Source organism: Sus scrofa, chromosome 1, assembly GCF_054392235.1.
Source record: "Sus scrofa isolate SSC_HxYL_T2T_F1_AM1 chromosome 1, Sscrofa_HxYL_maternal_Yorkshire_Landrace_v2.0, whole genome shotgun sequence".
Lineage (NCBI taxonomy): Eukaryota > Metazoa > Chordata > Mammalia > Artiodactyla > Suidae > Sus > Sus scrofa.
In genome coordinates this window covers 14,999,868-15,025,565 of record NC_139383.1, presented here as the reverse complement: position 1 = coordinate 15,025,565, position 25,698 = coordinate 14,999,868, and the positions used below count along the sequence as shown (strand labels likewise).

Genomic DNA, 25,698 nt, shown 5'->3' with positions numbered 1-25,698 from the left:
ATCTGATGTCTGGGATATTTATCTGATGTCTAGAGGCAATATTGCAAACCATTCTTCAGATTTCATGAGAGCCTAACTATTTGTGAGAACTGGGATAATTTTCCTTTCAGCCCCATCACCTTCTTGCCTATGTCGCAGAGAATCCAGCTAAAATTGTAATTTGGTTCAAATATGTATTGACAACTTGCTATTTTCATATAGCAGGTATTATATTCAAGCTTAGGAAGGGACAGAAGGCAAACCACTTAGGCCGATGTTATTGAAAGCCTTTATCTATGGAGAAATACTCTCTATGTCATCCTGTTTCTGCGTGGCTCCGGGAAGAAGTGGCCTGGGCCTCCGGCATCAGGCCCTTAAGGACCAGCACTTTTCCAGTAACAGCCTCACTTCCCCAAATTCCCCGGGGAAGGAGGGAGCCGGTGTTGCCGATGGCATCACCTGATAGCGCTTTTCCGGGTGATAGGAGAGCGTGGGGCCGCCTGGCCCACCTCATCCGTGGTCTGACTGCATTAACCTCTCGGTTCCCAGCTCCTGCCACGTGAGGTGCCCTAATATGGTCAGACTCCGGAGGAGCCCAGGAGCGCTTGCCTTTCTCCTGCTACTGGGGAGGAGGCAGGAACAATCGTTTAGAGGCAAACAATGTGAAGGAAAGCAAACGGGGATCCGGGTTGGCTTCTGGGCGAGTTGAAAGTCGGCTGCAGCAGAAGCCCTGTCTGGAGTCATCAATCATTTAATAACCCCCTGGCGAATCCGATCTCCCCGGGGGGTTTTCTGCCCTCCCTTCTTTCTCGCTCTCCCCTCACCTTCGGGGAGGCGGTCCTGGGTGGTCCCCCAGCTCGCATCCCCACTTAGGAACAGGAGGTGCCCTGGGGGTCGGGGTGGGCTGCTCGCCTGGCCCTTGGCTCAAGGCTCTGGCTGCTCCTTGAGTCCTAGCAGCCTGGGGGGAGATGCTGCTGCAAGGCGTGTCTGGGGCTGTGCTCATGTGATGAAGCGAGGGAAAAACAAGGGGGAGGAGGAGGCGGCAAAGAGGTGGCTTTTTTTTTTTTTTTTTTTTTTTTTTCTTTTAAGGAGTTTGCCGCGAGCGCGTCTCCTTCATTCGCAGTCTGGGCGGGTTCGGAGGAGGACGGCGGGAGAGGAAAGCGCTCTCGGGACCTCGCGGGGGCACGGCTTCTGGCTCTTCTCCGCGTCCCTGCGATTTGGGGAAGGCGTAACCGAGCAGCCAGGCGCGGGAGGACCGCAGACCAGCCATGGGCGCCGGCAGCTCCACCGAGCAGCGGAGCCCCGAGCAGCCGGAGGCGGGGAGCGCGACGCCGGCCGAGCCCGAGCCCAGCGGTAGCGGCTCTGCGGCGGAGGCGGCGCCCGGCACCCCGGGGGATCCAGGCATCGCCGCTGCGGACCCCGCCACCAAGGTAGGGCGCGCCGGGCCACCTGCCCCGGGGGAGGCGGGGGCGAGGGGCGTCTCTAGATCTCCGCCTGTGAGAACTTCCTCGCCGATGCAGCCCATCTGCAAACTCGGGAGCAGGAATGCTTCTTTCTAAGCTTTTCAGGGTCTTTAGCGCCGGGGCGGGACCAGAGCAGCGGCGAGCGCGGCGGGGGGCTTGCATCTTTGTCGTGGGTCTTCCTGGGGAGGCGACTGCGCCATCCGCAGTAATAAAATCCGCCCCCTACCCGGGGCTAACTGAGCCTTTCTCCACGCTCTTCCGGTGGGAGCGACCCAGCCCTACCCCGGCGAGCTGCGTGCGGGAGCCCGCGGAGAACTGACCTCCCCCCCTGCCGAGCGTCTGGAGCCCCCTGCCCCCGCCCCGTCTCCCGGATGCAGAAAGTCAGCCGTTGGGCCTTGACGGGTGTTGCAGCCCGGCGAACCCGACACCCGTGGGTTCCCCGCTGCGTACGGTCCTTGATCACCAGCTCTGTCTGGAGCGACCCGGCTTTGGTACCCAGCCCTCCTGCGGCAGCGGCTCGGGCAGACACCGCCTTTCTGATGCGGAGAAAGCCTGGGGTGTAGCTAGCTCGCGGCCAACGAAAACCTGAGCCGAGCCGACGCTGCGTTTGCAAAAGGAATGACAGGTTTCGCAAACCCGGCAGCGTCCTCCTTTGCGCTCAATTCATTGCCTGTGGACTCAGTTGGATAAACAAATACTGGAGGAGTAGTTAGAAGTTCTCAAAGGATGCGGTCAGAGGCGTAAGCAAGCATTCCCTGTACTCTGGTCTATGGAGGCAGTGCTGAACCTCCTAGGCATTTTGCGTTCTATAGCAGTGAGTCTTCAAGGCTTAAATATTTATCCTTGGCAATGACAGAGGCCAAGATTGTGATTTGTTCAGATCGTTGCATTTTAAATTTTTTTTCCAGTATGTGTGTTCATTAGCAAGACTTCGCCCAACCCATTTTGTGATGTTTTTATAGGAAGATGTAGATAATCATACTTGATACTTAGAAAGGAAAAAAAAAAACCCTAAAAACTCCAGGGTCAAATTTGAGGAGATACAGAGTTTATGAGGACCCTTAGAAGTTATCTCAGGAAAAAGAAAAAAAAAAAAAAAAGAATTATGTCAGGAAGACTAGATGTTTACAATGGTGGGGGCAGCCCTGAAATCTAGGTAAATTTTACAGAATTATGACCTCATTGCCTTGACCTTTTAGCTGTCCTGGTCTTAACTAGATTACCTCTAGTTGTTAACATAACTGCTTCTAAAACTCATAGTCACCAGAGCTGTAGATGCTCCCAAGTACTAACTGTGCCTGGAACATGGAGATTTTCTAAGAGTTGCTTAAGGAATGTCCTATCCTTTTTAAGGTCAGAGTTACATTTTAATATTTACTGTACATCACTTTTGATGCCAACTACTGTCAAAATAACTGCATAACTAGCATTTAGAGTCCAGTAATGAAAGTAATTTTAAGGTGTAATTGCTAAAAGCTTGCAATCAGAGAACTTTTTTCCCTTGGCTTTTGCACAGTGTGGCTTTTATCACACTGAGGTTTGGTCCTTATTCCCTTCCCTGAAAACAGCAATGTGTTTGTTATTTAAAATATTCCTTCCATTCTGTTCTCCGTATTTTTCTTCCATAACCTTATCCTGCTCCCTTTTTCCTAGTCACCACCATCTTGAAAACAGCCAAAAGACCTCCTTTTAAAAAATTACTTAAAAAAAAATAAAAAATTACTTAAATGACATCCAGAAAATCATTGGACTTTTTGGCATACTGCCCAGTTATCAATTTGGAGACAAATCGATACACTTACATGTATCCTTGGGAAATGTGTAGTTTTTTCATTTCAACTAGCAAAATTTATGACTCAGGTTTTGAAGACCTAAGTCTTTGCAAAAGGACTCTCTAATTAAGAATGATTCAGCACATGGCTCTAGCCTCTTCTCTTCGCCCTGCTCAGCTCCAACACCTGACCTCTGAGTAATCCCATCTGCCAGCCTACGTTTCCTCAGCACCGTGGACCCTTCTTTCCAGCAGTTTCCACCTTTGTGGGTTTAGTGACTTGATTAATAAGTGTTTTTCTGGCTGTTCTGAATGCTTCACAAGGGCAGGGACCATATCCGGTGTTGCTTATAACAGGTGTCGCCCCATGTGTGGCATATGTGGCTTCATTCAGGATGATGCTGGCTCCCTGTCAAGTTTTCAGTGTCAAGTTGGGGGAATACCTTGGCCCATCTACTTTTTCTGTGACCTCATAATCATGATCTGTCCCACTTTGCAGATAGTGACTAAGTCAAAGTCAGTCTGGTTATTCACAGACCAAGTGACTAGTTAGTGGAAAACTATGATTTGGGGACTTTGGCTTCTGTTATCCTAGAATGGCTTGTTACCACTGCAGTTTCAAATTGCCTTTAAGAGTTCCTATTGTGGCTCAGAGGTAGCCCACCGTACTTGTACCCGTAAGGACTCGATTCAATCCCTGGCCTCCCTCAGTGGGTTAAGGATCCGGTGTTGCTGTGAGCTGTGGTGTAGGTCAAAGACACGGCTTGGATGTGGCATTGCTGTGGCTGTGGCACAGGCCGACAGTGGTAGCTCCAATTTAACCCCTAGCCTAGGAACTTCCATATGCTGTGGGTGTGGCCCTAAAACAAAAAAACAAAACAAAACAAAAGACACAAAGCCCCAACAAATTGCCTTTAATCTCATATAGACAAATATAAATGCAAGTGGATCAAATGAGACCGCTTCCTACATTGGATTAGTTATGAGTTACATCTCGAGCTTCTTGCATTTTTTTTTTTTTTTTTTTTGGCTGAGCTCATGGCATGCAGAAGTTCTTGGACCAGGGATTGAACCCGTGCCATAGCATTGATCTGAGCTAGAGCAGTGACTGCATCATATCCTTAACTACTAGGCTACCAGGGAACTTCATCTTGAACTTTCTCAGTTGGGTCTGTGGAATGCTGATCACTCATGAAAGGCTGTTAGCAGATTTTTTTTCCCATCCAAATGATATTTGTATCATGCATGCTGCCTATTTAGCTATACAGTTTACTTTCTTTTTTTTTCCTGCTAATTTTAGTTATTAGTTACCAAGGGCTCACACCTCACTAATGGAATTGGAGGTCATAGGGGAGGTAACTTGATGCCTCAAGCGTAACCTTTAGATGCGCTGAGACAGAACTCTGGGTTTATCTGTGATGTATGTGAATGAAAGGGGAGGGAGTCCTGTCTTCCCATCGATCTTTTACAATCTTTGTATGTTCATCATGAGTGGAAATGCCTTGATCAGTTACTCTCCAGGCTGAATTGTGAGCCTTGGCTATTTTGGCTGTTTTGGGGTGCCAGAAGTTTAGACTCTCTGAACATAGGTGGTAAACAAAGCCTCTTGTTATTCCTCGATGGTCTGTTTTTTAAAAATTTGAAGTCATCTGCTTTAAAAAAAAAAAAAGAAAACAGTGTTTTCATTTGGGTGACAGGATAGGGTGGGGCAGCCAATGACAAACTTCTGGATCTCTGGCAGATCTTTATTTCTGGGGGGTTTTTGTTTGTTCCTTTTTGACTTTTTGTGTTTTTAGGGCTGCAACCTGGACAAATGGAGGTTCTCAGGCTAAGGGTCCAATCGGCGGAGCTCTATCTGCCGGCCTACACCACAGCCACAGCAATGCAGGCTCCGAGCCACATGTGCAGCCTACACCACAGTTCACGGCAACACCAGATCCTCAACCCAGCGAACAAGGCCAGGGATGGAACCCGCAACCTCATGGTTCCTAGTCTGATTCGTTAACCACTGAGCCACGACGGGAACTCTAAATCTTGACTTCTGGAGCCAAGCTTCAGGCTAAATCTAGACAATCAAAATCTCTCAGTAAGCTTTGCTGTCTCTTCTGCTCAGTGACCCAGAGCTGGAAAGGAGCCGTCCTCAGTTGCAGCAGTGTGGGGCCCGGCGGGTGGGGAGATGAGACACTTTGCAGTCCTTTAGGCTGTGGTTCCATTTGGTTACAAGAGCTGTGACTCAAATAGTTGTGACCCATTGTCCCAATGAGTAGATTTAAGGATGTTCATGTCTTTTGTGTATTAAAACAGGCAGTTGAGTTCATCAGAGGCATTTCACCATAACTCTCCCAGCCTGAGCTAGTGTTTCCTTTCCCACCTGCCCTGTGTTTGCAGAATGGGAGTGGAGAGTGAAAATGGCAGTAATGTGTGATCGTGTCACCGCCTTACATTATAAGGGCTAGACTTTTAGATGATTTTAAGAGAATGACACATTAACAGAATGTTTCTTATGGGTGCCTACCTGTATTCCCATGGATTTACCTCCAATTGCAAAGGTGCTCCTCGGAGTTCCCGTCGTGGCACAGCAGAAACAACTAGGAACCACGACGTTTCGGGTTTGATCCCTGGCCTCGCTCAGTGGGTTAAGGATCCAGCGTTGCCATGTGCTGTGGCGTAGGTCACAGACACATCTCAGATCCTGAGTTGCTGTCGCTGTGGTGTAGACTGGTGGCTACAACTCCGAATAGACCCCTAGCCTGGGAACCTTCATATGCCACAGGTGCAGCCTTAAAAAAAGACAAAAGACAAAATAAAAATAAAAAAAATAAAAAGCAATACAAAGGTGCTACTCTCCGACTAGAGCACAATCCAGAAATTGGAGGGGCGGGCGCGGATGGTCACTGGACTAGTGGTGGGGATTGCAGTGCTTTCCTTTTCATCCATTAGAGCCTTTAGGCTCTTATATGTGTGAGATCAGTGGAGATTTCCACTCGAAATACTTCCCTCAATGAGGAACAGGCCCCAGATGTGCATCCTCTTTGAACCTTCGAGTCAACTAATCTCTGTGCCTTGATAGCTTTAAACTACATTGTAAGGATGATTCTAGTTTGGTATCTTGTAGGATAATTAATAAAGTGGAAATAAAGTGTTTGGCTTTAAAAGGTACCAAGAATGGTGTTCCCATTGTGGCTCAGCGATAACAAACCCGACTAGTATCCATGAGGACACAGGTTCAATCCCCTGCCTCGCTCAGTGAGTTAATGATCTGGTGTTGCTGTGAACTGTGGTGTAGGTCACAGATGCAGCTTGGATCCTGCGTTGCTGTGGCTGTGGTGTAGGCCAGTAGCTATAGCTCCATTTCACCCCTAGCCTGGGAACTTCCATATGCTGCAGGTGCAGCCCTAAAAAGATGAGAGAGAGAGAGAGAAAAAGGAAGGAAGGAAGGAAGGAAGGAAGGAAGGAAGGAAGGAAGGAAGGAAGGACAGACAGACAAAAACAAAGGTACTAAGAAGGAGTTCCTGCAGTGGCGCAGTGGGTTAAGGATCCTGTGCTGCCGCAGCTGTGGCATAGGTTGCAGCTCTGGCTAGGATTTGATCCTGGGCTGGAAAACTTCCATATGTTGCAGGTGCAGCCGGAAAAAAATAAAAGATTCTAAGAAGTTGTTTCTTTTTCTTTACCAATTTTAACACCTGTTCAGTGTTACAAAATACTGATGAAAGGAAAATCCAGCCAGGCGGTGCCAGTCGTGGTGCATTCTTTATGCTGCGGTAATTTGTGAAGTGAGAAATTAGAATTTACAGTCCTTGGCGTTGTGAGAAATATATCAGTACTTTTATCTCATGAAAAAAAATGAAACTAAGTATTCTGAAAGCTAATCCTTCTTTTATAAACTAAAAAAACCCTTATAATTTAGAAGTTTCATTTTGAAATAATGCAATAGAAAAATATGAAAAAAGCTGGGTTTGGAAAGGAGGTGCTCTATAGCTTATAAATATGTAAGCTTCTTTTCAATAAATTCTTTAAAAATCTATAATTGTAATAATTTGTCTTGTCTGTTTAGATTTGGGGCCATTTTCCAACAAATTAGCAGCTTACTAGAGAATGTAAGCATGAGGTTATACCTATGATCCTTTGTATCCTTTCATTAATACATCTAATTACAAGGTTAAGATATTAATCTGTAATAATTTATTATACATACTTTTGTATTTATTATCATGAATAATTGAGTTTACTTATTTAAAACTGTTGCCTTGGTCAAAATTACACTGTAAAAAATTGATCATTTCATAAACAATGAGATTCTACTGTATAGCACAAGGAATTATATCCAATCTTTTGGGATAGAATATGCTGGAAGACAATATAAGAAAAAGAATATATAGATGTATGACTGTGTCACTTTGCTGTACAGCAGAAATTGGCATAAAATCGTAAAGCAACTATACTTTTTTTTTTTTTTTTTGGTCTTTTTTGGGCTGCACCTGAAGCATATGGAGATTCCCAGGCTAGGGGTCTAATCAGAGATATAGCTGCCGGCCTACACCACAGCAAGGCCAGATCCAAGCCTACACCACCGCTCATAGCAACACCGGATCCTTAACCCACTGATCAAGGCCAGGGATCAAACCTGAAACTTCATGATTCCTAATCAGATACATTTCCACTGTGCCACAATGGGAACTCCTCAATGATTCTTTAATTGAAAAAAAAACTCAAAAAAAAAAATAAAACAACAACCAAAAAACCTGTTGCCCTGACATCATCATTCTTGAATCATCAAGGCTTTATAAAAAGGTAATCAAAACACTTGCTTACTCCTATTAAAATTTTTATTTAAAGTCATTGCAAAGAGGAGTCGTTTAATATTTTTCTAAAAATGTTAATGGTTGAGGACTGTAATTTGTAGAGCACGGTAGAAAGGAAAAGTCTCCTGTGCTTCCCCACCTGTCAAGTACTCACTGTTGACAGTAGTTTGAAATCTATGTTGGTCTTTTCTTGCATATTCTTTTGAAATTTATATATTCGAATTTGCAAGTATATAAATAAGAACAATAGCCCCATCTTTTCCTTTTAACAAGTAAGGTCTTATCACATGTATTCTGCAACTTTTTAGGGTTTGGTTATCTTCCAATATCAGAACATAAAGATTGACCCTCATTCTTATGATGGGCTGCATAAGTCTCTCATTTATGTGTTTGTTCTCATTTATAATGATAGAACAAATCTCTTGTGTTTATATTTAAAATTCGCTAGTTTCTTTTTTCCTTTTGGCTGTGCCTATGGTATATGGAAGTTCTTGGGCCAGAGACTGAACCTGAGCCCCAACAGGGACAGCATGGAACCCTTAACCCCTATGCCACCAGGGAACTCCTAAAATTTCCAAGTCTTCTGTTATATTACATTGACACAGGGAATATCCTAGTTCAGACACCTTTGTATGTGTGCAAATGTATCTCAATAGATTTCTGGAAGTGGAATTGCTGGATCAAAAGGTTTATCTATGAAAAAAGAAAAGATACATGCACCGCAGTGTTAAAAGAGAAAGATGTATATGCATTTAGAATGTTGCTAGTCCTTGCGAAATTGACTTTCCCAAAAAGATCCAACCACTTTGTATCTGTACTGTATAGAGATCAGAACTCACCTTCCAATGCCTTTGCCTCAGTGGATGGCAGGTTTTCTAATATTTGCCAGACTGCACCTCAGTGGGCACCTCAATTTCCTCAATTTCATTTTTAATTATGAAGTTGGGGGCCTGGTCGTGAAGATGAGCCTTGTGCTCTTATTCTGAACACCGCTCCATCAGGAACTGGACTGGCTTTCAGAGCATTCAAAGCCACAGTTTTTTTTTTTACCATTAGTTAATTTTAAAAGACTTGTTTTCCTCCGAAATTAATCAAAACTGGGAAAAAGCAAGTCAGAGTTAAAAGGAGGGCTGAGGTACCACTCCTATTTATTCCTTTTCCTTCCCAGAGTAGTAAACTGTCTCTCATTTTATTGGTTTGGATCAACTTTGCAATGACCTACTTCTTTAGCTATCAATTGGAAACTTTCTCCTCTGGGAACAATCTAAAATCATCTAGTTGCCAGAAATTTCTTCATACTTGTGATCCATGAAATGCTGGAATCAGGGATTGGGGGCAGCAGAAATCCACTTCCCGGGAAAACAGTGGGCCACAGACCCCGCCCTGGGCGCTGTTCTTCTCATAACAAATGACAGTCTGGCCCTGTTAACTGGAATAAATGTGTTTTCCCAGAAAAACGTAGGTGTTCAAAGCGCTGCAAACTACAGGGTCTTTCCCGGACAACGTCAGCCTTAATACAAGTATTCATTCAAGTTCAAAGGCTTTTGTCTTCCCTACAGTTTCTTCTTAATGTTAAACAAACCACCAGACAAAAAAAGGGGGGGGGTGGAGAACCCCGGTAGCTTCATTCTGTCTAACTTTAACCTGCTTTAGTAAAAATATCAGTTTTATGTTTGTAAATGCCATAAGCCTTCGTAACTAGGAAGGAGCAAGCGCTATAAATCATCAGTGCAGAGGGGTTAAATTGTCTGTGGTTCCAAAACCTGGTTGAGCAATTGAATCACCTGGGAGACCTGGGGAGCTTTTTTTTTTTTTACCTGAAATATAGTTAATTTATAATATTGTGTTAGTTCCAGATGTATAGCACAGTGCTTTAGTTATACATATATATATATATATATTCTTTTTCAGATTCTTTTCCCTTACAGGTTATTACAAAAATATTGAGTATCATTCCCTGTGCTTCACAGTAGATCCTAGTTGGTTATCTATTTGATATATAATAGTGTATATGTGTTAATCCCAAACTCCTAATTTGTCCCTACCCCCTCCCCACCCCACCCCCCAATGGGGTTCTTAAAGACACCACCGGGCCTCGTTCTAGATGTATTCAGTTGGAATCCCAGGCCATCCCAGGTTAGCCTTACTGCTCAGCAGGGATTCTGATTGGCCTAGTGTGACCATCACTGCCTGGAGGAGGAAGTGTGGGGTGTAGACTAAGGGAGGACGGGGAGAGGCTGGTCCAGAGTTAAGAACAGCACAGGAGTTCCCGTGGTGGCACAGTGGTAATGAACCCAACTAGTATCTTTGAGGACTCAGGTTTGATCCCTGGCCTCGTTCAGTGGGTTCAGGATCCGGTGTTGCCGTGACCTGTGGTGTAGGTCACAGATGCAGCTCGGATCCTGTGTTGCTGTGGATGTGGTGTAGGCCGGCAGCTGTAGCTCCAATTGGACCCTTAGCCTGGGAACTTCCCTAAGCTGAGTGCAGCCCTGAAAAAAAAAGAGAATTAAGAGCATCGCAGACTTGATTGAGGCTGGCGCTTGTGTGAGTGGGGAGGGAGGGTTTCAGATGATGGCAGGAGAGGTGGGTATTTCCCTTCCACACAAAGAGGAGAAAATAAAGGGAAATATTTCTCCTACATAAGTTCATCCCTTTCTTCTACTCTCTGGAAGCCAAGGATGCTGCCGGTAGAGGCTTTTCTAAATGGAACGTGCTATTCAGGGTAAATAGGTGTGGAATCAAATGCTCTTATCCTTTCTGAGTCAAGAGCTACTTGTCAGGGTTCTTCACTTTTTGTGACCACCTGATTTGCCTCTTAAACCTCTAACCTCATTTATCATAAAACGTTCCTCGTGTTGGATAAGTAGACAGTAGCTGATGGCTTCGTTTATGGCATTTGGCTGGTCCAAAATTCTGTGAAGAAATCCTAAAACTCTGGAGTTCCCTGGTGGCCTCGTGGTTCAAGATCTGGGGTTGTCACTTCTGTGGTTTGGGTCACTGCTGTGGTGTGTTCAGTCCCCAGCCTTGGAACTTTTGCCTGCCATGGGCACAGCCAAAAAACAAAACAAATCCAAAAAACCCAAGTTGTTGAAGACCAGAATAGGGTTCTGGCTTTCCCTGCCATTTACTGTTCAGTCTTGATTTCATGAACATTTTTTTTTACTGGCTCCTGGACTCCAGGAACTGGAGGTACCGAGAAGAGGGAAATTCAAGAGACTGGTGCTAAGAACAGTTTCAAGGGCTCCCTACTCATTTCTTCGGTCCTCTAAAATGGATTGTTTTCTGGGGGTGGGGGGATCTAAATTCATTTGCCATACCAGTTACCCGTTATTCCACTGCCACTGAATAAATAGTCCCTCCTGCTAAAACTCAAGTTTCCATATGCCTATATATGTTCATTGATTTCTTTTTATTTTTAAGAATTTCCTGCTGTTTGTTTGTACCTGTAGTTAAAAGCATTAAGAGAGGGGCTAAAAATCTAGCAGACCCATGATTCAAAATACTTTTATATTCTACATCTACCCATCTCATGGCTGTGGTTAAGTTTATATACATAAGTATTAAAAAGTGGGCAGCCTGTGTTGTCTTCTGAAGTGAATAGGCTTTCTTGGGGTGTAATAACATTATGCATTAAAAATAGCCAATCAGGGAGTCCCCATTCTCAGTGGTAACAAACCCAGCTAGGATCCGTGAGGACGCGGGTTTGATCCCTGGCCTTGCTCAGTGGGTTAAGGATCCGTTGTTGCCATGAGCTGTGGTGTAGGTCACAGACGCGGCTCGGATCCTTCACTACTGTGGCTGTGGTGTAGGTCTGCAGCTGTAGCTCCCATTCAACCACTAGCCTGGGAACTTCCATATGCGCACTTTTTAGGTGCGGCCCTAAAAAGACAAAAAAAGAAGGAAAAAATAAAGAAAATTGAATAAATATAAAGAGGGGTTTCTTGGGGCTACCCTGAGATGCTATCTCCCAAGCTTAAGTCCTAATTTCACCCCAAGATAAAACTGAACTCTCCAAAAAAAAAAAAAAATAGCTAATAAATAGAAAATAAAAATAGCTCAGTATCATCCTTGAGTACCTCATGGTCCATGTGAGCTATAGGGTGCCTCTGGGGGAAGTAGTAACAGACTCTAAGTTGATAGACAGCAGAAGAATTGCCATTAGTTGGTAGATGTCCATTCAGCGAATTGTCCAGATAACTGACGTGCAGAGAAAAGAAGATTTTGGCAAGTGTTGGAGGCAGATAAAAGGCCATTAGTCGGGAGGCCGGAAGGTTCGCTGCCTGTGAGGGAGCTGAATGCTTGTAAGAGGAAAATGGAAAGGAGATGATAGCATTGGAGCTGATAACATGAGAGCTTCACAGGCGGCGGAGAGCCAGTGAAGGCTTCTGACAAAGAACAAAGCAAAGAGGCAGACCCTCGCAGAGGACATTTATAAGAACGTGGGGGTGGGAGTGAGATCAGAAGGGGAGATAGTGCCTGGACGTGGTGAGCGGGGCACCCACTGGGATGGGTGCAGGGTGTAGGCTCCGCATGGGCCAGTCAAACACAACTGAGATTTCAGGACTTGGATACGGAGCGCCTCAGTTTCTCCGATAGACAAGGATGTCCCCCTCATCATGTGAGTTGCCCTTGTCTGTTGCTGAGTAACCAACGGTGCCAAACAGTGATCTACACCGAGAGCATCTTAGAATGGGAGACCATCACTTGATAGGAACAGCTTGGGACTTTTTTAACATAAAGAAGTTGGCTGCAGACTCTGGGTAGCAGCAGAGGGCATCCGTGAGATCGATAGTGTTTCTCGGAGTTCCCATCATGGCGCAGTGGTTAACGAATTCGACTAGGAATCATGAGGTTGCGTGTTCGGTCCCTGCCCTTGCTCGGTGGGTTAATGATCCGGCGTTGCTGTGAGCTGTGGTGTAGGTTGCAGACGCGGCTCAGATCCTGCGTTGCTGTGGCTCTGGCGTAGGCCAGTGGCTGCAGCTCCGATTCGACCCCTAGCCTGGGAAACTCCATATGCCTCGGGAGCGGCCCAAGAAATAGCAAAAGAAAAAAAAAAAAAAAAAAAAGATAGTGTTTCTCTAAATAGTTGTCTGCTACTACTTAGCCCAGACCACCAACACTGGAGGCAGGGCAGGCTCGTGGAGTGGGGGCACAGGGGAAGGTCAGATATCACAAGAGAAGAGATGATGGAACCAAAGTAGCTGATGGTAGCTGCTGGGGAGAAGGCGGAACCATCAGCAACTTCATAGAGAAGACTAGATAAAATAGATGGTGTGGGTTGAACAGCCACTGGGTCACTGCTTCCTCATGCATCAGTGACTTTTTTACCCCAGCTCATCTGGGCCCACCTAAAAATGAAAGCAGCTGATGGTTGACGAGCACTTCTTCCATTTGTAGGCAAAAAATCCAGGTGGCTCGGGGAATGTTTATCTTCACGTTCAAAGAAGACATTTCTTCGTTGCAATTTTTCCTGTCTCCAGCGCATGCCCTTTGGTTTGCCATTCAGAAGACAATTTATGGTTTGCTATTTTCCTTCGTGTCAGAGCATATGATTTCTTATTGAATTGAGCCATTACAGCCTCTGGGTTTTGTCTGCTTCGTGATCAGTTTTCTGCCTTCACTCCTGAGGTTGACTATCCTTATTCAAGACATGCCTCCTCGTGTACTTGATTATTTTCCTTACCCTTTGAAATGCATATTTTTGCGATGCACAAAACAGGATTGTTGATGTATGTTATGATTCTTAGCTTTGTTTCACATTTTTAGTTCTGGATAGTTTTTCACTAAAGTAACGAAGTGCTTGTGTAATGCTTCTTAAGAAACTTCTGTTTGAAATTATCCTTCACTTGGGAAGGTATGTAAAACAGTCTTCCTCCACCCCAGTAACACTGAATGCTCTGTAAAGTTCAGCCTTAGATACGGTTGAGTTTACACTGTGGTACCAACAGGGATTGAGATGGGATGGGGATGGGAAAAGGTTTGTGATCTTACAGGAAATTACCAAGAAATAGGCAGTCCCGATGATGGATTTTTCTTAATTATTTCAGAAGTGACACCTTCAACCAATATTTAGACGCGGGTTCCTGACTCCTATAGTGTTAATCTAAATATTTGAATGGAAATTTTTGTTCTTGTTCTACCCTGTTTTATATGAAGTAAGTTACTGAAAAGCAGTGGAAAATATCACCCCTAAAGTTTATGAAATCAGTCCTGATTCTTCAATCCTGACACAAGTTAGTGGTATAAAATTTAAACAAAAACATAGTTGACAGTCATGGGAGCAGAACTCAAATGGATGGGGTTTTCTGTCTGTCTCTCTTTTTTTTTTTTTTTTTTAAGTAAGACCTTCAGGAGTTTGTTTCCTTTAAATTCTGTTTGATGGCCGTGTTAGAGCTGCCTCTTATTTGCAATATATAAAATTTATTTTGCTTTTATTAAAATGAAGATTGGTTGTTCTTTTGCTAGTAATTGAAGACACGCTAAGGTCTTTGGACGGCTCAGAAGGCTTTGTCCTCAATGGAGAGTCTTTGGGGAGCTGAGTGGACCTACAGTGTTATCTAGACTTGCAGCGGTGACAGAGATTTCAAGTCCCTTCTGGAACAGTGCCCCATAAACAGTTCTCCACGACAGGGAGGAATGCGAAGAATGCTGGAGTATTCAGGGAAGTAGGTCACGGTTTAAAGCATTACAGTTGTCAGAGAAAGTTTCTCAAGCGGTCCCTACCGATCCTTGCTCGGTCCTTACCCGGGGTTTTTTAGTCTTTGTGGCTAAATTAATTGCTTAGTCCAGGAGGGGGGTACTCCTTGCCCTCTTGATATCAAAAATAGTTAGGGGCTATATATGAGTGACTTGAAAATCACAGATGTGGTAAGTGTTTTTTTCAATTGCACAGTCTTGGAAGAAAAATTGTTTAAAGTGTAAACAGGCAGATGATGTGTACGTGTATTTAGGAAAATCAGAGAATACCTTCTAAGTGAACTGGGGAGCTTTCTTTGCTGCCAGGACGAAGGGCTGCGGGGACCAGCTGAGTCGCCTGTGACTACGTGTGACTCTAGTCTATGGTAGGCATAAGCGTGTGGAAACCATATTTTGTCTGAATTGTAGCCTGAGTGCTGGACAAAGAGGCACTAACATGATGGGTTCAAATGAGAGAGAGAGTTCACCTCCTGGGGTACCAGGAGGGGTGGGATGGAGGATGTTATGGATGAGTGTGTCACTCAAAATCCCTATGCTGGAGTTCCCATTGTGGCTCAGCGGGTTAACAACCTGCTGTAGTCTTTGTGAGGCTGTGGGTTCGATTCCTGATCTTGCTTAGTGGGTCGAGGGCCTGGCATTGCCACAAGCTGCAGCGTAGGTCATAGATGCAGCTCGGATCTGGTGTTGCTATGGCTGCGGCCTAGGCCTGCAGCTGCAGCTCTGATTGAATCCCTAGTCTGGGAATTTCCGTATGTCACAGGGGCAGCTGTGAAAAGGGGAAAAAAATCATGTTGAAACTCTAATCCCCAGTGTGATGGTATCAGGAGATGGAGTCTTTGGGAGGCAGGTAGATCATGAGGGTGGAGCCCTCAAGAAGGAGTTAGTGCCCTTATAAGAGGAGACACCACCAAAAAACCCAAAAAACAAAAAAAGGAGACACCAGAGACCTTGCCTCCTCCCCTCAAGTGATGCCGTTGGTAAAACAGGAGGAGAGCTCTCACCTTCGTCCTGGACTCTCAGCTTCCAGAACCGTGAGAAGTAAATGTTTGCTGTCTTACCTCCCATTTGTCATGGCAGCCTGGACTATGACAGAGGAAGGGGAATTTATGGTGAATTGTTGAAGAATGGAGATGCTGGAGAGTAGGAGGCAAGAAAATAATTAAAGAATTGTTTTAAATAATAAAAATAAAAAATCAGGAGGCAAGAGAGAACCTCCACGTTGGGAGAAATAGTGAAAAATTGTCCAGGATAAAAGTCTTGGAGTTCCCATTGTGGCTCAGCGGAAATGAATCCGACTCGCATCCATGAGGACGTGGGTTCGATCCCTGGCCTCACTCAGTGGGTTAAGGATCCAGCGCTGCCGTGAGCTGTGGTGTAGGTCGTAGATGTGGTTCAGATCCCACATTGTTACAGCTGTGGTGTAGGCCAGCAGATGCAGCTCCAATTCAACCCCCAGCCTGGGAATTTCCATATGCTTCGGGTATGGCCCTAAAAAGCCCCCCGCAAAAAAAAAAAAAAAAAAAAAAAAAAAAGGTCTAGGAAAAAGTTGGGTTAAAGATTCTTTTTTTTTCTTTTCTTTTTTTTTTTTTTTTTTTGAATTTTTAGGGCTGCACCTGCAGCATATAGAGATTCCTAGGCTAGAGGTAGAATCAGAGCTACAGCTGCCGGCCTATACCACAGCTCACAGCAATGCCAGATCCTTAACCCATTGATCGAGGCCAGGGATCGAACCCTCAACTTAATGGTTCCTAGTTGGATTCGTTAACCACTGCACCATGATGGGAACTCCAAGATTCATTTTTTTAACTGCAGAACTTTGCAGACCCTTTTCTGTGTTATTAGTAATTATGCCTCTCTCACGGGTGCATATAGCATGCAGTTTTACCCAAATGCACCTGGGAAATGCCAGGCTAGTGAGGAGAGCACAATTAGCACAGTGTTTGAGAAGCTGGGAGAAGGATCTTGTGTCCCTGCTGTGGAGAATTTGAGTACCAGTGTGTGACTCCTGCATTTACTATAATTGCCGATGTGAAGCCAAAATTAATTGGGATCTATATTTATATCTGTTAGGAAGGAGGCAGGGACTTAACTTTCTATTTCCAATCTGAGACTGAGAGAATAATTTTGAGATATTAAGGAAATTTGTTCACTTAAGGGGGAACAAGAAGGATAGATTCTCATTTCATTCATGTAAAGATTGATTGCTTTTTTTTTTCCTTGAGTTCCTGTTTGTGGCTTAGTGGTAACGAACCCGGCCAGTATCCATGATGACGTGGGTTTGATCCCTGGCCTTGCTCAGTGGGTTAAAGATCCAGTGTTGCCGTCAGCTGTGGTGTAGGTCGCAGACGTGGCTCACATCTGGCATTGCTGTGGCTGTGGTGTAGACAGGCAGCTGTTGCTCCTATTCGACCCCTAGCCTGGGAACTTCCATACGCCCCAGTTTTGGCCATAAAGAGACCAAAAAAAAGACTGCATTTTTTTTATGTCTAATTTTTAGATTAACTATACATAGAGAGTCTTACTCTCTGGATAAAATGGAAAAATATGGAATATATCCCAGCTTTTCTTTTTTTTTCATTAGCCACAACCCTGGCATGCAGAAATTCCGAGGCCAGGGATCAAACGCCCTCCACAGCAGTGACAATGCTGGATCCTTAACCCATTAGACCACCAGGGAACTCCACAGCCCACTTTTAAATGTGTACTATTTGGGAAATGCCTCAAATTATTCTGAGATAAAATTTTTTTTTTTTCTTTTTTATGGCTTCACCCACAGCACATGGAAGTTCCTGGGCCAGGGACTGAATCTAAGCCACAGCTTCGGCCTAAGCCACAGCTGCAGCAATACCAGATCTTTTAACCCACTGCGCCAGCCACCCCGGGATCGAACCCTGGCCTCTGCAGTCACCTGAGATGCTGTAGTCAGATTCTTAACTCACCGCACCACAGTGGAAACTTCATGTTTGTATATCCTTATTAAGTTATGTGTAGAGTTTCTGATGTATTTAGGGGACTTTCAGTGAGAGGAAAAGAAGTAGAAAATTGAGCAACAACAAGGATAATGAAAAATTTTGGACTGAATATACTTTGTATTAATTTCATTGTTCAGATAATCCAGATAACTGCATCAGGTTTAGTTTTTATTTTCAGTGTGCAGTGAGCCAAATAACATCTTTATAGGGCGTTCCCGTCATGGTGCAGCAGTTAACGAATCTGACTAGGAACCATGAGGTTGAGAGTTTGACCCCTGGCCTTGCTCAGTGGGTTAAGAATCGGGCGTTGCCCTGAGCTGTGGTGTAGGTTGCAGACGCGGCTCGGATCCCGAGTTGCTGTGGCTCTGGTGTAGGCCGGTGTCTATAGCTCTGATTCAACCCCTAGCCTGGGAACCTCCATATGCCTTGGAAGCGGCCCTAGAAAAAAAAAACAAACAAAAAAAACCCAACTTTATAAACTCAGTTTCTGTGGCCCTTAATTGCACGTAGAGCTGCACGTCCTAGTACAAGTCACTTTATGTCTTGAAACTTTCCCTGAATCGTATTTTCTGGGGCCAGAGACAATTGGGCTACTGTGAAGTCAAGTGCTGTAAATTACTGTGTTCCTCAACCCCTTTCCAGCGCCTGCAGTAAATACTGGAGGTATTGTAACTGTATGTGAACTCGAACGCAGATCAGGGGAAGGTCAGAACAGCCTTCTTGAATGAAGTTGCAAATTCTTCCTCTGGCAAATAAGAAAGTAAAGGGAAATGTCAACCGTTTGTTGCTTTTTATGGTCATGAAGAAGGAAAAATCCCCAAAGCTTCTGATTCCTTTGCTATGAGCTGACCAGCTGGCTTATTTCGACTTCGGATAAGAAGTTGAGACGCACGCTGATTTATTTTTTCCTTGAGTCTGATCAAAGCAAATAACTGTATCCCAGGATTGTAACTAAGCTAAATTTTTAAGAAAGTTGCTCCTTTGGAAAACTAAGAATCAATGTGGGGCTCTTCTTGTAAGGTTGCTTTAGGCCATGTAAGTGGGAACAGCTCCGTGTAGGCATAGTAATGATTAATGCTGCTTTTGCTTTCCATTTTTTTTTTTTTTTTTTTTTTTTTTTTTTTTTTTTTTTTTTTTTTTTGGCCCAACTCAGGCATGTGGAAGTTCCCCGGCCAGGGATCAAACCTGAGCCACAGCTACCACACAGCCAGATCCTTAACCTGCTGTACTGCAAGGGAACTTCCTGATTCCTACTTCTTTTTTTTTTTCTTTTTTTTTTTTTTGGTCTTTTTAGGGCCGCACCCGCGGCATATGGAGGTTCCCAAGTTAGAGGGCCGGCCTACACCACAGCCACAGCAACACCAGATCCTCAACCCACTGAGCGAGGCCAGGGATCAAACCTGCAACCTTATGGTTCCTATTCGGATTCATTTCTGCTATGCCACGACAGGAACTCCTGATACCTACTTCTTAATTAACATGTACTTGGAGTTCCCTTTGTGGCGCAGCGGAAATGGATCTGACTAGGAACCATGAGGTTTCCGGTTTGATCCCTGGCCTCGCCGAGTGGGTCAAGGATCCGGCGTTGCCATGAGCTGTGGTGTAGGTCACAGATGCAGCTCGAATCTGGCGTTGCTGTGACTGTGGCGTAGGCCGGTGGCTACAGCTCCGATTCGACCCCTAGCCTGGGAACCTCCATATGCCTAAAAAGACAAGAAAATAAAATAAAAATAAACATATACTAATACTTTTGGTCTTAAAAATTAGCTCATATATATAAGTTGAATATCCCCGTGCATTGACCCTTCAGTGTAACTCTCTGTGCTTATTCACATACAAAGCATGAACTTTCTACAAGTGAAAAAGGAACCTGGCTGAGCCAGTTGTGTGTGCTCTGCCCATGGCTAAGGGCTCCCCACACAGTTATTTTGTGTTTGGGGGTTGATTAAAAGAGTGAAAATCTCTAAGACATAAACTAATGCACAGCCTTAAGGGTCAGGCATATGTGGAAGCAGAAAAAAACATATATATATATGTATACATATATACACACAGTCCCGTCTCTCACTGACTGTCAGCTCACTCACATTTGTTGAGTTTGAGTACCTAGTAGGGACCAAAGAGTTTTTTGGGTACTTGTGCTTGCTTTTTCCTATCTTACCAATTGCTCATAACATCTTTGAGCTAAGAGATATCATCCTCGTTTTATTTTATTTTATTTTACTTTTTTTTTTTTTTGGCCTTGCCCTTGGGATCAAACCCATGCCACAGCAGTGACCCAAGCCACTGCAGTGACAACACCAGATCACAGTGACAACACCTGCTGGACCACAAGAAAACTCCCTGTTTTAAAAAGGTGCCAACAGGAGTTCCCCTCATGGCTCGGTGGTATGCCTGAGGATGTGAGTTTGATCCCTGGCCTTGCTCAGTGGGTTCAGGATCCTGAGTTGCAGTGGCCGTGGTACAGGCCGGCAGCCACAGCTCCAATGGGCTCCTTAGCCTGGGAACTTCCACATGCTGCGGGTACAGTCCTAAAAAGACAAATAAATAAATAGGTGCCAACAAAGCGATCATTTCTGGAGCTTTTGATCGACTGGCTCTTGCGTTCAATACGAGGGCTCTTCCCCCGGGTTGGGCAGCTGCCAGGCTTGGGGCTGATGAGGAAGAGACCACAGCCACATGAAGCGGGCCTTGGCCGTGATGCTGAGAAGACTGTTCATGACAACTCCGACACACTGGACAGCTCCTCAGAGTCCTGGGCGCTCTGCTGCCCCAGGTATTCCAGGATGCGGCCCTGTATCTGCTGTCAAGTAAATAGCAAACGATTCATCTTTGTGCGCTATCACAGACCCTGGCCCCTCTCTTCCCGACCCATCGAGGCGGGGAGAGAGCTGACTCCAGGCTGTCAGAGCTCCTTGAGTTTGGAGGCAAATCATGCCTTTTCCCCTTTCCTTTGGGCGCAGCTGAACACCAGTCTCCCCCCTCCCGTTTGTTCTGCCATCCTGACCGTCATCATCCATCGACCATCCCGTGTAGACGTGTAGACGCTGTCCCATTTCCTCCCTAAGGGCCATGCCCCGGCTGACTTGCCAGCCCGGATCAAGGCTTCGACCTTCAGGGATACTGTCCTCGCCCGGGGCTTAGACACCCCATTATATCTGCCACGTTTCCATCTCTTTTCATATGCATCTGTGTATTGGACACATTTGCTTCCAGAAGAGCATTTTTCTCGGGCCCCTTGGCCTGCCTCCTCAATCCCCTAAGAGCCCTCTCTTCTGATGCCTTCAGCCTCTCATAGAGTGGCTGTCACTATCTCTCGGCTCTTCCTTTCACCCACATCCAGGCCATCATGAAGCTGGTTCTAGAGCTCCCTTCTCAGATCTTCTTCTCATTCCCTCATCTTTTTTCTTTCTTTCTTTTTTGGCCTCCCTGCAGCATATAGAGTTCCCAGGCCAGGGGATCCGATCCGAGGCACAGTTGCAACCTAAACTGCAGCAGCTGTGGCAACACTGGATCCTTCACTCACTGTGCCTGGCTGGGGATCAAACCTGCATCCCAGCGCTCCCGAGACACTGCTGATCCTGTTGCCTCCACAGCAGGAACTCCTCCTTCCCTACTTTTAAATATCTTATGCAATATCCTGCAGCATGAGCCTTCAAATTAGGCTCCCTGCTTCTAGCCATTTTTCTCTATGTATGGACTGCTTTCTAGATGTAGACAGTTGGATGGTGGAAGTACCCGGGAACCCTGTGCTCCGAGACCCTCTGCTTGCAGGTGCTTGTCTGTCCCTCCAACTTTTCCTCGGGGCCTCCAGGCACACATCTGTGCATGTGTTATCCTTCACTCCTCAAGTTCCATCTCGAAGGTTGTGAGAGAAGATTTTACCAGTGGTTTGTTTCTTTTGCTCTTCTTTGTAGTTTTTCTTCCATTCAGTGAATGTAACAATAACGGGAAGCTCTTTTCATTGCCTTTGTTTGATTTTAAATACTTTGCACGTAATGCAGTTACACGGCCTCAGAGAAATGCCTACGTAACTGAAGTCAATTTTCTAACACCGTGGGCATCCTCAGATAAACGCAGACTGTGGCATCTTGATCATATTTGTATAAAAACGTGGTCTGGGCTATAAATCTATTCCATTCTTGAGTTGGTTTTTATTTTGGGAATTCTGTCTGAAGCAGAAAACTGGCCCACTAACTTAAAAATTCAAACATTTGATTTACCGGCATTTTCATTTTTAACAAGCAGGTAATCTGGTATGAATTAAATGAAGCTTAGAAATTGTTTTCCTTCTCCTCTCCCCACCTCCAAAGAAAAGGAACTTCCTAAAGCCTCTGATAACGTCCATCATAAAATAGCTGCAGCAATGCTCTGTCAGGACTCTTTCCCAGGCGGTCATTCTTCCACCCGATGTGCTCAGCCTCTCCTGTAGGTTCCTGTTTTTCTCTTTTAAGCTAAAGGGACACCCCACAACTTCAGGTCTAAGGATTTAACAAGTTTGGGGGGGGGTTCTTTCCTTATTTTTCAGAGTTTAAGCCCATTTTCTTTGCCCGAATATAAAAAATAGTATATTCATGGAAGTTGTTAGTCTTTAGATCTCTTCTTTACAGGTGAAAAATGTGTTCCTGTGGCTTTTCCCGAATCTTCTTCTCTTAACTTTTCTCTTTGACTCACCTGGTGATTCTCTTGAGAGTCCGGATAACTTAATGGTAGAAGAATTACCACTTACTTCCTGAACTAGGATCTCCACTTCCTGGGCGTCCGCTAACTCATACCTTTTTTAGCTGTATCCATGCAAAGCCCTGGTCCTTGGGGAGTCCATTCAACAAATACCACATTCCTTCTGTTGCTATTTCTTTAGTGATTTTTGCTCCACAAGCTCTTGGGAGATGCCCGGTGCACTGCCTTGGCTTCCGTTATCTCGATGTGCTGTCGAATCCTGAAACCATCCATCTCTCTGCTAGGGACACCTCTAGTTCCTTGTCTCCTGCTCCTTCAAGCTGAGCCCACCCGCCCCAAATGTATACCTTCCCCACTCTCTTCCCGGTTGATATAGAGTCTCCAGGCTGGGGCAGGTGGAGAGGAGACTGTTCCCGTGAGAAGAGCTTGTGGTGTCCAGAAGGATCTGAAAGAAAGAGGAAGGGAACAGAGAACATCAGCTTGGAGGATGGCCCCACGGTCTCCGTGAGCCAAGATGGGAACTAGAGCAGGGTGCGGTCCCGCCAGGAGGCTTGGATGAACGGCTGATGTGCCTGGAGGACCGCAGACAAAAGCCTATTAGCTGTAAAATATATGTTTGGAGCAATTTACTAGTTTTGCTTGCTAATGTCATAAAAGAACAAGATCTCTATTTAATGCAAAATTCTAGACGGTTCCTTTGCCAATAAATTCTCCATCACACAAGTGCATATTAAAGATAGATTTTTATATAATATAAATATGTATGTAATATTTCTGGTAAAAAAAAAAGTAAATTCAGCTTCCAAAATCTCATTTATTTGGATGACACAGACTGCATTTAAATTTGTAGGAAAATAGAATTTGTAGTAAAAGCTTATGTTTCGGGGACAAAGTTAAATTTATACATGTAAGGAAAGCATTCGTTTCTTTCTGCAACAGTTTTATTGATGTATAATATATACCTAACATATAGTTCATCCATTTAAGGCATACAGTTCAGAAGTTCCCATGTGGCTCTGCAGGCTAAGTATCTGGCATTGTCATTGCAGTGGCTTAGGTCACTGTTGTGACATAGGTTCCATCCATGGCCCAGAAACTTCTTCATGCCTCAAGTGCAGCCAATTAATCAATCAATGAAGTGTACACTTCAGTGGTTTTCAGTAATCAAACATTCTTTATTGAAAAATGTTGGGGTTCCCAGGTGGCCTAGCGGTTAAGGATCCATCATTATCACACCTGTGGGCTAAGGTTCAATCTCTGGCCTGAGAACTTCTGCATACCATGAATCCTGCCCCCAAAGAAAGAACAGAAAAATGTTATCATTGAACAACTGGAAGCAGGTGATATTTGTTAACAGATCTGGTTTTAGGTTCTTATGGCTGCTTCACACTTTCACACCTATAGAATCCAGTTAGCCCCTTATAAAATTTATTGAAAATCAAAACATAGGGAAGGAACTATTACTATCTGAACTTTAATCACCGTAGCGATTTCATGACCCATTATGTCAGTTAGCTAAGCCAGCTTCAATTCAGTAGATCTCAAGTTCATTTCCTTCTGCTGTATTTTTTTTGTTTTTTGTTTGTTTGTTTGTTTGTTTAGGGCTGCACCCACAGCATATGAAGGTTCCCAGGCTAGGGGTTGAATTGGAGCTATAACTGCTGCCACAGCCACAGCCACAACAGATCCAAGCCACGTCTGCACCCTACACCACAGCTCACGGCAACACCAGATCCTTAACCCACTGAGTAAGGCCACAGATCGAACCTGTGTCCTCATGGATACTAGTCAGATTCATTTCCACTGAGCCACCATGGGAACTCCTCTTCTGCTGTATTTTAAATCTAGTAGAAGACATTAGATATAGCAGGTGACAATACATTTGAATATGTTAACTTTCCTGGAGAAAAGACCACTTAAATTCAGGTTTTTAAAATTTAAGACTAAATAAGAGTGCTTGTTAAAATCTAACAGTATAGGAGTTTCCTAGTGGCCTACATGGTTAAGGATCCTTCACTGTCACCACTGTGACTTAGATTCGATCCCTGGCCTGGTAACTTCTGCATGCTCTGGGCACAGCCAAAAAATATATATATATAAAAAAAAACCTAGCAGTACCTACATATCTTTTGTCAGTGTGAGACATCTGTCTTCCTTTCTATTTTTTTTGGTAGGGCCGCACCCAGAGCATATGGAGGTTCCCAGGCTAGGGGAACCATTCTTTCCCCTAATGCATCCATCCCCCATCAGTCTCTTTTATCAGAAGAAACCACAGATGATAGTAAGTATAACAACCTTCCTGGTGTAGAATGGATTACTCAATAGATGTGTTAAAAAAAAAAAAAAAAGATTATTAGGAGTTGGTTACTAGGAGTCAGCTTGGGTTCGCTTAAGGATGAACCTAGTCACCAACTTTAATTTTCTTTCTTCTTCTTCGCTCCTTGGTCTTTTGTTGTTCAGGCTCCTGGACTGTAAGATTTGGGGGGTATGGACCTATGGTGTCTGACACAACAGTCATTTAGCAACTCTCCTTAAATGCAGTCTAGCCACTTGCACAGATGAATAAACACACTTGATTGATCATCTGGTAAGAGTGGCTTGCTGTTTTATCAACTTGCATCAGAGTAAAGGTAGGAGTTCCCGTCGTGGCTCAGCAGAAACAAATCTGACTAGCATCCGTGAGGACGCAGGTTTGATCCCTGGCCTCACTCAGTGGGTTAAGGATCAGGCGATGCTGTGAGCTGTGGTGTAGGTCGCAGACACAGCTTAGATCTCATGTTGCTGTGACTGTGGTATAGGCTGGCAGCTACAGCTCAGATTCGACCCCTAGCCTGGGAACCTCCATATGCTCTGGGTGCGGCCCTACCAAAAAAAATAGAAAGGAAGGCAGATGTCTCACACTGACAAAAGATAAAAAAGTTAGGCTAGAAAGCAAATGCTGGATTATGCCTTTTTTCAAACGTAAGTATAGTGACAGCGTTTTGGGATAAAGAAGAGAGCCAGTGTAGCTCAGCGCACTAGAGCTGGCAGACTCAAGGCATGCAGTGTAGACAGAGGAAGGCACTGGATCTATGGAAGGACAAGGAGGAGTGAGGAGGTCTTCCAGTAAGATAGAAGAAAAACACCCTGATGAAATGCATCAAGACCCGTGCTTTTGAAAAAAAAAAAAAATAGGGAGTTTCCTGGTGGTCTAGTGGTTAGGATTTGTTGCTTTTACTGCTTCAGCCTGGATTTAGTCTCTGTCTTGCACTGGGATCCTATGTCAAGCCACTGCATACCATGGACCAAAAACACTGCAACAAATTATAGAGCGATTTGGTAACACATCAAACCAC

General features: G+C 44.7%; 1 protein-coding gene across 1 annotated transcript in view; it reads left to right on the top strand.

Moving 5' to 3' along the window:
- Window positions 1-1,094: 1,094 nt before the first annotated feature.
- The window catches only part of AKAP12 (A-kinase anchoring protein 12), a 110,925-nt gene continuing 86,321 nt past the window's right edge, over window positions 1,095-25,698 (top strand). The window contains exon 1 of the mRNA XM_001927265.8: window positions 1,095-1,409. Coding sequence (XP_001927300.6) covers window positions 1,248-1,409 — 162 coding nt within the window. The 5' untranslated portion in view covers window positions 1,095-1,247. The remainder of the gene's footprint in view (window positions 1,410-25,698) is intronic.